Here is an 11,993-nt window from a genome sequence, read left to right on the forward strand (position 1 = left end):
GTCTCGCCAAGTCTTGATCGGCCAGACCCCAGCAGCAAGCTAACCTACCAGTTGGAGTGTCTGCCCCCTGTTGGTCAGTGCGTGTCATAGCGACTGGTTGAATGAACAGTCGGACACTTAGCATATTAGGCTTTTATTATATAGGATGCTTATTCAGGCTGCTAGAGTTTTGATGGCTTGCTATAAATATAGAAAAAATATGATGGCAGTATGGGGTGGAAATGAGATGGAAAAATAAATATCTAAGGGAAAGATATGGAGGTTTAAAATAACTACTATATGCAAAGCACTAGGCTATACACTATTCATAAACTTACCCATTTAAATCTACCAAGTTTATGATGTAAATAAAATGTGAAAGACTTGGGATGAGAGGCCTCAGAAAGGTTAAGCAATTTGATCAACATCACTGCTTTAAATGCTGGTATTAGGTTTCGAGCCCATACTCTCTTTCTCTCCCTCCCTCTCTCTTTTTTTTCATTGATTTCAGAGAAGAAGAGAGGAAATGAGAGATAGAAACATCAATGATGAGAATCATTGATCAGCTGGCTCCTGCACACCCCCTACTGGGGATCAAGCCAGCAACATGGGCATGTGCCCTGACTGGGAATCAAACCATGACCTCCTGGTTCATAGGTCAACACTTAACCACTGAGCAACACTGGCTGAGCCAAACCCATTCTCCTTTAAGGAACCATGCTGCCTTAGAAAATGTGAAGCTCCAAGTCTGAGGACTTTTATCCTAAGAGCCAAATGCATCAAAATAACTTAAAATGTTCTTTTTATGCATCCTATTACATTTTTCTTTCCTTTGGGGGGGAGGCATGCTTACAAGCATGTTAGCATTAACTTCCTTTCAGGAAGTAAAGTTATATTTTCCTTAGTTTGGATATTTGATAAGCACAAAAACAATAAAAATACAATCAATATCTTTCAAAGTAAATGAACTGGTTACTATTTAAGAAGAAGCAAATCTTGTTATGTACTAGATATTTCTACCTTGTAACTAACTCATGAAAAGCCTTACCTGTTCAGAAACAAGGGTCTGTAGCTTCTGAACTTCTAATTGTAATGCTTTGTTTTGGTCACTTAAAATCTGGAAGAAAGAATCTCAATTTATTGTTTTATTAAGAAAAGGTAACAATGCAATAATTTGAGTAACTTTTTAAAAAAATATCAAACCCATATTATTGCTTTAAGTACTAATAAAGTGGCAGGTGAATTATACACTAATGTACATAAGAATACAAATCTCACACGGCTCCAGTTTCCAGTTTTAATGAATACATTCCAGAGTACAGGAATACAGTACTAGTATAAAGTACATGTACAATAATCTCTAAAACAAATTCTACCGAGCCCCCTATTTCAGTCATGTAGTTTATCCCAAAACAGTGTTAACACTGTGCTTTGAACTGCTTTCATGTGTATTTCAAAAAGTTGAACAGTTTGTGCCAACGGAATCTAGGAAACCCTGCTTTCATAAGGGAGTACTAGTAAATAAAAGCCCCCAAGAAGCAAATCATACTACACAGAGACGCACCCTGGGAATCAGAATGCTTTACAGCACTCAAGCTGGTTGGCCAGACCAAAAACTAGCAGTGCATCAACAACATAGGCAGATAGAACCATCACAAACTACCAACTGAAAACTGTAGAGAAAAGGCAGGAGCAAAACAAATTTCAAGTCTGTTACAAGAAGAAATAAGATAATCTAGGCAAGAAGAATCTGATAAAATTCATTGCTTGTATAAGTCCCCAAATAAACTCTAGAAACACTGTTTCAGAGTCATTACACATAAAAGTAGTATTTCTAGATTCACTTCAACTGAAAACTATTACAAGGTTGTTCAAAAAACAAGCTTAATCACACACCTTAAATTCTTCCATTTTGTTTGAAATTTCACGCTGTAGCTGTTCTTCAAGCAGTCTTATTTTATCATCCTTAACACGAATACTATGAGAAAAAATCAATTAAAACATGTAATATATTCAGAAAGTATACATAAATTATGTGCACAAGTATCAGTTATAAGCAGCTATATTTCCTGTAATTATAGTTGGACATAAATGTACGAATGACTCCATGTACAATACATTAATTACCTTTTATGCATTTTCTCCAGTTCATGTGCAGCAGCAGCCTGTGTTTAGAATGAGATGAGAATTATGTCATTTCTCAGGCAGTACTCTAAATTATTCTTTTACTTATTTTTACATATTAAAAAGTTACATTTTTATATATTTGAAGTAAAATTAAAGCATTATCAATACATTATGCAATCCAATATTTGTACTTCTTATTGATCAACTTTTATCCTAATAAAAAGATATGTCCATTTTTAATTAAATGGTAGAAAGCTAGAACAAACCAGCACATTAAGAGTATTTTAACGGTTCCTCTGATATATCAAAAGTGGTCAATTCTTTGGATCGAACATTAATTTCAACATGAAAATAATTAATATCTAGATGGGTTGTGAGAGGCATTGTAAAATAGAAGAGGCTTTCAACAACATACCATGCAGCCATACCCGAGTAACCATTATATTTATTTGCTATCTACATGAGTAAAATTAGAGCTTGCAATACCAATAAAAATAAGTATAGACAAACTGAAATTCTGAGGTAAATGCTTAAAAAGCAATAAAGATCTACCTGTTCATTTGCCAAGGCCTGTAATTTTTGTACTTCAGCTTTTAGTAAGAAATTCATATTCTGTATATCCTAGAACAAAAAGGAAAAATAGAATTAGAAATACTTAATATAATTGACTTTGAAGCTTGCAAAACACTCTTCTACTTAAGCAAAGGTCTCAAAGCAAAAGTCTCAAATTATAATTTCTTAAATGAGAAAGAAAAACCATCAATTCCTGATGTTTAACATATTTCCAAATTATTGTCAATTATATCATGTGAGAAAAAAACCTTTAAACTTTTCCTCTTAGAGGGGTAAAAAGGATTTTGTAGTTTAGAAAAGAGACACTTTTCAGATCAATTCGAGTATTTTCTTTTCTTTTTTTAAAATATATTTTTATTGATTTCAGAGAGGAAGGGAGAGGGAAAGAGAGATAGAAAAATCAAAAGATGAGAGAAAATCATTGGTCAGCTGCCTCCTGCACATCCCCTACAAGGGATCAAGCCTGCAACCCAGGCATGTGCCCTTGACCAGAATCGAACCTGGGACCCTTCAGTTCACAGGTCGACGCTCTATCCACTGAGCCAAACTGACTAGGGCTAGAGCAGTGGTCGGCAAACTCATTAGTCAACAGAGCCAAATATAACCAGTACGACGACTGAAATTTCTTTTCAGAGCCAAATTTTTTAAACTTAAACTATATAGGTAGGTACATTGTTATTAACTTAATTAGGGTACTCCTAAGGCTTAGGAAGAGCCACACTCAAGGGGCCAAAGAGCCGCATGTGGCTCGCGAGCCGCAGTTTGCCAACCACGGGGCTAGAGTATTTTCTTCTTCATAAACACATATACTGATCACAAGATCAGGGTAACGCAATGACTGTAAAATACTGCAGCCATTTATAATAATTACTGTACCTTAAGTTCCTCCTCTTTACTTGTTAAATGATCATGTTCATTTGCTAAAGAATCTTCAGTCTGTTTTATCTGCTTATCCTTTTCTGCAATCCTTTAACGGGAAATACATTTGCACATTCAATAAATATTCAGAAGTCAAACCACAAATCAAAGCAGTTTCTCACATAAACTGTACCTTCCATTTCTGTAGTCCCCCTTTCAGTTTAGGAATAGCTGTCATACGCATTACTACAAATCCTTAAAATACCTACCCCTATTTTAAATCTTGAAGTGAAATAAGTAACTTTTTTAAGCTCACAACCCTGGCAATGTCAAAACCTGAGTTTAGGACTTCTGAACTCAATTACACAATACACAAAAACACAGAACTTTGTTTTGGCCACCACCGTATAGTTAGATACAGAATACCTGCAACTACTTATTAGACACAAAAACTAACTTCCTCTGATCTCAAATCATAATTATCTCTCCCACATAACTGCTCAAGCCCAAATGAAAAAAATTCTCCAATTCTTTTTATGATGAAGACAAAACACAGAACATTTAACTTTTCAGGAGCCAAATCATTGAGAGGGATGGGGGCAGGCGAGAGGATGAGAGTTGCTCCAAATTTAGGTGCATTTTCTGAACAAGTTAGAATATAAATTTAATCATAAGTACTGAATCCAGCAGGTAATCAGTTAATGGTGACTAAGCAATTGTAAGAAAAATGTAGACAGGAAGGCTTACACTTTATGTAATTCTTCTGCTAGAACTGAAGCAGAGGTCTAAGAAAGAAAAACAGTGTCAACATAAAAGCATTTAGGACAAAGTTTAAAAGTTTTACAATAATCATTAAAAATCAAAAGAAATTAAAGTATATAAAATTATTAAGGCATCAGCTGGCCCATAGCAAGGGTTCATTACATAGTAGCTATTATTTTTAAGGCAAATTTGATCACCAACATTCAACAAAGAAACAAAACATCAGGAAAATAGCATGAAGTTCATTTTTCATCCCTGTACTTCTTTTCCTTTGTAACTATTTCCAATAATGAAATGATAATAGTTCATGATTAAGGTAAGAATTACTTTTTGGTAATACCTATGCTGATCTTTACTTTTTAAAAGGTATTTATAGCATCCTCTAAGTATTTAATTCCTGATAAATTTCTAGAGCTCTCTTTCAGCTAATAACTTGGATTTTAATCCAATTTGAATTGATAATTTATATATACATACACCTCCATAAACACACAAGGATCCTTCCCTATATTAAATAATTCTTCCTAATTAATTTTAGACTACAGTTTCTACAAAGAAAGCAAATAGGGGGTGAGGGTGGGGGAAAATGTTTGCTATCTCAAAGTTTTAGGACTTTAAATTTGCCTGAAACTTTAAAAACAAGTTTTTAATGTTAAAACTACTTTTTATATAGAAAGGTGATTTCTATTCCAAACTACTCATTTTTCTACAATTTTTAGAATTTTAAAGTTGTAGAATTAAAATTCACAATATGTATATAATGGAAACAAGTTAAGTACTAGAAGTTTTTTCTTTTTTGTCACTGTTGTATTATTTATATTCCAAAGACTGTATCTACCTATCTACCATAATAAAAAAATATATCCTTTTTTTAATTAAATGGTAGAAGACTAAACCAAATCAGCACATTAAGAGTATTTTAACTGCTCCTCTGATATCTCAAAAATAATCAATTCTTTGGATCGAACATTAATTTCAACAAGAAATAGTTAATACCTAGATGGGTTACATTAAAATGCTGCAAAAGAAAAATAGGTATTGTAATACCACTTGCAAAACTTTGGAATGTTTCTCCACTCACTAAACTGAAATATAAATCTTAAAATGACCCTTTTGCATATATAATCTGAGAGTTATGATCAGCATACTGCTACCACCTGAGGGAATATAAAATTTTCCTTTATGGCTAGTCAATAGTAGAGAAGACTTCTAATAGACAAATTACTATTCTTGACACCATTTGGCCAATTCCTCCTGTTTTGTGACAGAACTGTGGACATTTTTTTCTTCCTATGGCAAAAACTCTATAACCCACCTTTCAACTAGCTGAATTTGAATTTCTTATTGTTTCTTATTATGATTATCAGAGAGTTTAGCACTCAGGATCATCAATGCTGATTCAATGACTAGTCTCCCAAAGACTAATCCAGTGCTCAGCACTCAACAGGCACTCAGGAGATTAGTTACACAGCTAGGAAGCTATTAGTAATGATAAACAATAAGAAAGCACCATTACCTGGGCTGCTATCTGGGAGTGGAATTGTTGAATTTGAGCTTTCAAAGCCTCATTCTGCTCCAAAATATCCTTTCATAAATAGCAACCAAAAAGAAGAAAGGGAAAAGTATGTTGTTACTAAATATACCAATGCATATGAACAAAATGAGTTACAGGTACATGTGTTTATCTTTAGAAAGGCATTCTTTGATTCCAAAAGACGTCATTTTACAACAATAATGTTAGGCATTCTTCTAAGAAAGTTAATTTACAAGGTAGAAATTAAGAATATGTTGTGTTGTTCCTAATCTAATACAAAAAGCCTAAGACTGTGGGTGAGGACATCTTTAAGTATATATTCAAAAACCCCATACTGTGACAAATGCTCAAAGATTAAGTTTTAATTATTCATCACCACTCCAGAATTAGGACAAGGCAGACTATCCTCCCTCTTCTATTCAGATACATCCAATTCCTGCCCACGTTTATTTTTTAAAAGAGAGAAAACTAGATACCTGAACTTGCATTTGCAGAGACTCTTCTTTATTCACCCTTTTTTGCTCCAATTCCATTAACTGCATTAGTCTTTGCTCCAATTGCTGTTTTGATACCAAGGTATCTGTAAGCTTACTATGCAGACTCTGTACTTCATTTTCTTTGGCCACAAATTTACTCTGTAAATCTGTAACAAAGCATTGTATTTTACAAAGGTCTCTTCCTTTCCTGGTTACTGATACTCATCTTTAGTGTAGACATGATCTCCTCTGGAAAACCCTCCTTGAATGTCTCCTCTGCTCCCTCCTTCCTGCCTGCATATGAACAGCCTATGTGCTTACTTTTAATCACAGTACCTGCCACACCATACTAATTCGTCTTCTCACCCAGCTTTTTGAAATCAGAGATTACCTTTTCTGAATCCAGAGCTATGACCAATGCTTGGCACACAGCACGTACATATTCAATAAATGTGTTAACAGTACATGATGTTTAAAACTGCTATATCATTTCTTTTTTTTATTCATTTTTTTTTTTTTTTTAGAGAGAGAGAAACATCACCAGGGAAGCAAAACATCGATCAGCTTCCTCCTGCGTAGAGAGAGAGAAACATCGCCAGGGAAGCAAAACATCGATCAGCTTCCTCCTGCGTGCCCTCTACTGGGGATTGAGCCCACAACCCTGGCATGTACCCTGACCTGACCCAGAATTGAACTGGCGACCTTTCTGTGCATGAGACAACGCCCAACTGAGCCACACTGGCCAGGGCTATACCATTTCTTGATTTCCAATGACCTCTTAGTAAGTACTTTAGTAAGTTATTTAGTGAATTTCTTGTAAATTCCCTGTTCTCTCCTACCTGGAAAGCAGAGAAAGATGCTGAAAGCTGACAAATGTCCTGGTGTAAGATGAAGTAAAAATTTTCTGTTTGCTTCTCTTCTAATAACCCCAACACAGAAGAGAGAGAGAGAGAGAAAGAGAGAGAGAGAGAGAGAGAGAGAGAGAGAGAGAGAGAGAGAAACTATCCTTAATGCAATCATAAGTAAATGTAACTCCAAAAATCACAAGAAATTAAGACAAAATGAATGGTGAGATGATCACTAACTTGGAGGAAAGGGAAAGGATTCTAAAAACCTAGAAAGGTTCAGGAAATCACAATACCAGGCATTATGAGAGCTGCTTCCTGGCCCCATAACACAATCAAGTCCAAAACAGGGAGAATAGAGATGGAAATAGAGGGAAGAAGAAGGAATGTGTATATGTGTGCATTAGATATGTTTTAAGAAAGGTTAGATGTTTCTTCCATAAGAAGATACTAATATCAGAATGGAACACAATTCATAAAAGAGCTCCTGAAAATTAAAGACATAATTATAATGTCCAGGTTTAGAACTCAGAAGAGCATAATATTTCTTATCAGCAACAGAAGTTAAATCTGTGGGAAAATTATTTCCAACCCAGAACTCTACATCTAGTCAAACTATAAAACAAGCATGAAAGTAGAAAGAATAAAAACATTTTCAGATATACAAACATATGCATTTCAAGGCTTATTCTTGTGAAGCTACTAAAACATTTGCTATTAAATAAGAGAGGAAAGCAAGAAAGATGGCAGTGACACAAGATCCAAAAAACAGGATAAAGAGACAAAACTAAGTCTCAGGAAGATAGCTATGGAGCAAACCTAGAAAGTAAGGTACTCAAACAGGAAGACTAAGTACTCCAGACAGATGGTTCCAAGAAAAACTAATAGGGTCTCCACTATCTAACATGTTGAGAGGCTAGGGGAGGGGAAAATGTTAAAGGGAGTTTAACCACAGGAAAAAATTTAAATGGTAAAAGATCAAGCAAGTTAAAAACATAAAGCAATAATTAGCTCCAGAAAATTAAAACACTGTTCAAGAAAAGAATTACAGTTTTAATATTTTTCTTGGCTCAGCACCGAGTACAGAGTCATAATGATGCAAACAATGAATATTGACATGATCAAAAAGTATACATAACCTTATCAGGAGGATGAGGGAAAGGTGAGAGAAGTGGTGTGAGAGTATTAAGCACTCATTTTCTGTGACAGAAAGTTAACTGATGCCTATCAAGAGACAGCAGTGTAAATATAAATAATATGCTTAATTAGAGATATGATACAATTGCAACCAAAGAATAAAATAGCTAGGAATAAACTTAACAAAGGATGTGAAGGACCTATATACTGAAAACTACAAAGCATTATTAAAAGAGATTGAAACACACACAATGAAATGGAAAGATATTCCCTGATCATGGATTAGAACAATCAACATAGTGAAAATGGCTATAGTATTACCCAAAACAATATACAGATTTAATCAATCCTCATCAAAATCCCAATGTCACCCTGGCAGATGTGGTCAGTGGTTAGAGTGTCGGACCCACACACCAAAGGATTGCAGGTTTGATTCCCAGTCAAGGGTTCCCTCACCACTCCCAGTAGGGGCAGGTATGGGAAGGAACCAGTGGATTTGTCTCTCTCACATTCATATTTCTCTTTCTCTTTCTCTCTCTCTCTCTCTCTCTCTCTCTCTCTCTCTCTCTCTCTCTCTCTCTCTCTCTCTCTCTCTCTCTCTCTCTCTCTCTCTCTCTCTCTCTCTCTCTCTCTCCCCCCCACTCTCTCTGAAAAAGTAATAAAAAAAATCCTCAAGTGAAGATTAATAATAAGTAAATAAATCACAATAGCGTGTGTGTTTTTTTAAGAAATAGAACAAAAAATATCACAAGATTTGTACGGAACCACTAAAGTTCCAGAATAGCCAAAGCAATCCTGAGAAAAAGAAAGAAGCTGGAGGTATCACATTATCTGACTTCACATTATTCTACAGGACTACAATAATCAATACAGCATGGTATTGGCAGAAGAACAGACACACCGACCAATGGAATAGAATTGAGAGCCCAGAAATAAAACCACAGGTATATGGGCAAATAATGTTTAACAAAGGAGCCAAAAACACACAATGGAGAAAAGAAAACCTCATCAATAAATGGTGCTGGGAAAATGGAAAGACACATGCAAAAGGTGAAATTAGGTTAATTTATCCCCATGTACATGAGTTAATTCAAAATGGATCAAAAACCTAAATATAAGATCTGAAACAATAAATTACACAGGTAGCAAACTTATGGACCTTGGTCATAGAGAACATTTTATGAATTTGACCCCAAAGGCAAGGGAAGTAAAGGCAAAAATAAATAAATGGGACTATAACAAACTAAAAAGCTTCTTCACAGCAAAAGAAACTAACTATTAAAAAAAAAAAAAGGCAACCAACCAACTGGGAAATGTTTTTTTGTAAGCAACAGCTCAGACAAGGGATTAATATCCAAAATATATAAAGCACTCATACAGCCCAGCCGGTGTGGCTCAGTGGTTGAGTATTAACCCATGAACCAAAAGTTCATTGATTCAATTCCTGGTCAGGGCACATGCCTAGGTAGTAGCTTAATCCCCAGAAGGGGCGCTGCAGGAGACAGCCAATCAATTATTTTTTCTCATCACTGATAATGATAGAGGGACTTATAATGTGATAGAGCACCTGAATTAATCTGAAAAATAATCATATTATTTTAAATTTTAAAACACATATACTTATGTGAATAGGGGGTTAATTTCTTATATGTGAATAGGGGGTTAAGTTTTTCTTAAAGTCACTTTTTTCAAGGCCTGTGCGAAGCGATTGAGGAGGTGACTTGGCTGTGAATCCAGCAAGCAGAACCGATAAGCAGGGTCAAACCAACCCACCAGGACTCAAAACATCATCTCATCACCTGATGACTAAAGACAATAGCTGACGTCTGCAGACCTCCAGGGCTGCACGTATCTGCATTCCATTCCCAGCCTCATCCTAGCCCATGCCCCTTTATAATCCTGTCCCCTGCACCTTGCTGTAAGACAGGAATTGAATGCTTGTAGGCATGCTGTCTTCTTGGTTGGCTAGCCTTCTCAATAAACGCCTTATATGATTCAACCCGGCCTTCGTTATTGGACACAGCCAGAGTCCACCCAAGAGTTTCCCAGTAACAGTATTTTTATCTCTCTCTCTCCCTCTCCCTTCCTCTCTGAAATCAATTTTTAAAAATTGTTTTAATAAGCAGAGGACCTGAACAGACACCTCTCCCAAAAAGACATACAAACAACTATCAGGTATATGAAAAGATGTTCAACTTCACTAGCTATTAGGGAAATGTAAATCAAAACTACAATGAGATACCACCTGTTAGAAAGGCTATTATCAACAAGACTAGAGGCCCGGTGCATGAATTCATGCACAGGTGGGGTCTGGCCGGCCCACCAGGATGGGGGCCGATTAGGCCAGGCCAGCAGGGGGGAGGGGCTATGGGAGGTTGGGGAGGGCCGATCGGGGCCCTGATCGGGCCGGTTGGCCACCACAGTGCACGTCATAGCAACCAGTCATTCCGGTCATTTCGTCATTCCGGTTGCTTGGCTTTTAAATATACAGATGGCTTTTATATATACAGATAGGTAATAACAAGTGTTGAAGAGGTTGTAAAGAAAAAGGAACCCCCACCACTGCTGGTGGGACAATAAATTGGTACAACCACTATGGAAAACAGTATGGGGGTTCCTCAAAAAACTCTTCTGAGTATCAACCCGAACAACTCAAAAACATTTATTCACAAAGATATATGTATCCCTATGTTCACTGCAGCATTATTCACAGTGGCCAAGACATGAGACAACCAAAGTGTCCTTCGATAGAGAATTAGACAAAGAAGATATGGCACATACTAAGGAATACTACTTACCCATAAGAAAAGATGAAATACTGGCATTTGCGACATGGAATGACCTTGAGAATATTATGCTAAGCAAAATGAGTTAGTCAGAAAAAGCTAAGAACCATATGATTTCACTCATATGTAGGACATAAAACTGAAACTCAGAGACACAGACAACTGGTGGTTTCCAGAGGGAAGGGGGTGAGGGGTAGTAAGGGGTAAAGGGGGCCAAATGTATGGTGATGGAAGATGATTTGACTTTGGGTGGTGGGCACACATTGTAATATACATATCATCTTATCATAGTAATGTATATTTAAAACCTATACGACCCTATTAACTAATGTCACCCCAATAAATTTAATTTTTAAAAAAAGCAGTTACTTTCCATTAAAAGATCACTTATATTAACATTAAAAAAGTTATGACAGAAAACACTAAAAGCAAAAGTAACTGCTTCGGATCAGAGTACAGTTTTATTATTTATAGTTACACTAGTGGCCCAGTGCACAAAATTCATGCACGAAGGGGGATTCCCTCAGCCCAGCCTGCACCCTCTCCAATCGGGGACCCCTTGGGGGATGTCTGACTGCCGGTTTAGGCCCAATCTCTGTGGACCACTGGCTCCTAACCGCTCACCTGCCTGCCTGTCTGATTGCCCCTAACTGCCTCTGCCTGCCAGTCTGATCGCCCCTAACTGCCCTCCCCTCCGGCCTGGTCGCCCCTAACTGCCCTCCCCTGTTGGCCAGATCACCCCTAACTGCCTCTGCCTCAGCCCCTGCCACTGTGGCTTTGTCCAAAAGGATGTCTGGATGGATGTCCGGTCTAATTAGCACATTACCCATTTATTAGTATAGACTAGAGGCCCAGTGCACAAAATTTTGTGCACTTGGGGGGGGGGGTCCCTCAGCCCGGCCTGTGCCCTCCCGCA

At 36.8% G+C, this 11,993-nt stretch overlaps 1 protein-coding gene across 11 annotated transcripts in view; it reads right to left on the minus strand.

The window, feature by feature from the left end:
• Window positions 1-11,993, minus strand: part of KTN1 (kinectin 1 (kinesin receptor)) — a 106,169-nt gene that overhangs the window by 59,053 nt on the left and 35,123 nt on the right. For 10 of the 11 annotated variants that reach the window (XM_014529254.1, XM_014529253.1, XM_014529255.1 and 7 more), the window contains exons 11-18: window positions 6,310-6,476; window positions 5,816-5,884; window positions 4,285-4,322; window positions 3,556-3,646; window positions 2,659-2,727; window positions 2,107-2,144; window positions 1,876-1,957; window positions 1,028-1,096 (exon numbers count right to left, since the gene is read on the minus strand). In XM_014529254.1, coding sequence (XP_014384740.1) covers window positions 1,028-1,096; window positions 1,876-1,957; window positions 2,107-2,144; window positions 2,659-2,727; window positions 3,556-3,646; window positions 4,285-4,322; window positions 5,816-5,884; window positions 6,310-6,476 — 623 coding nt within the window. The remainder of the gene's footprint in view (window positions 1-1,027; window positions 1,097-1,875; window positions 1,958-2,106; window positions 2,145-2,658; window positions 2,728-3,555; window positions 3,647-4,284; window positions 4,323-5,815; window positions 5,885-6,309; window positions 6,477-11,993) is intronic. The other variant, XM_014529258.1, reaches the window with a different exon arrangement.

Source organism: Myotis brandtii, unplaced genomic scaffold, assembly GCF_000412655.1.
Source record: "Myotis brandtii unplaced genomic scaffold, ASM41265v1 scaffold675, whole genome shotgun sequence".
NCBI lineage: Eukaryota > Metazoa > Chordata > Mammalia > Chiroptera > Vespertilionidae > Myotis > Myotis brandtii.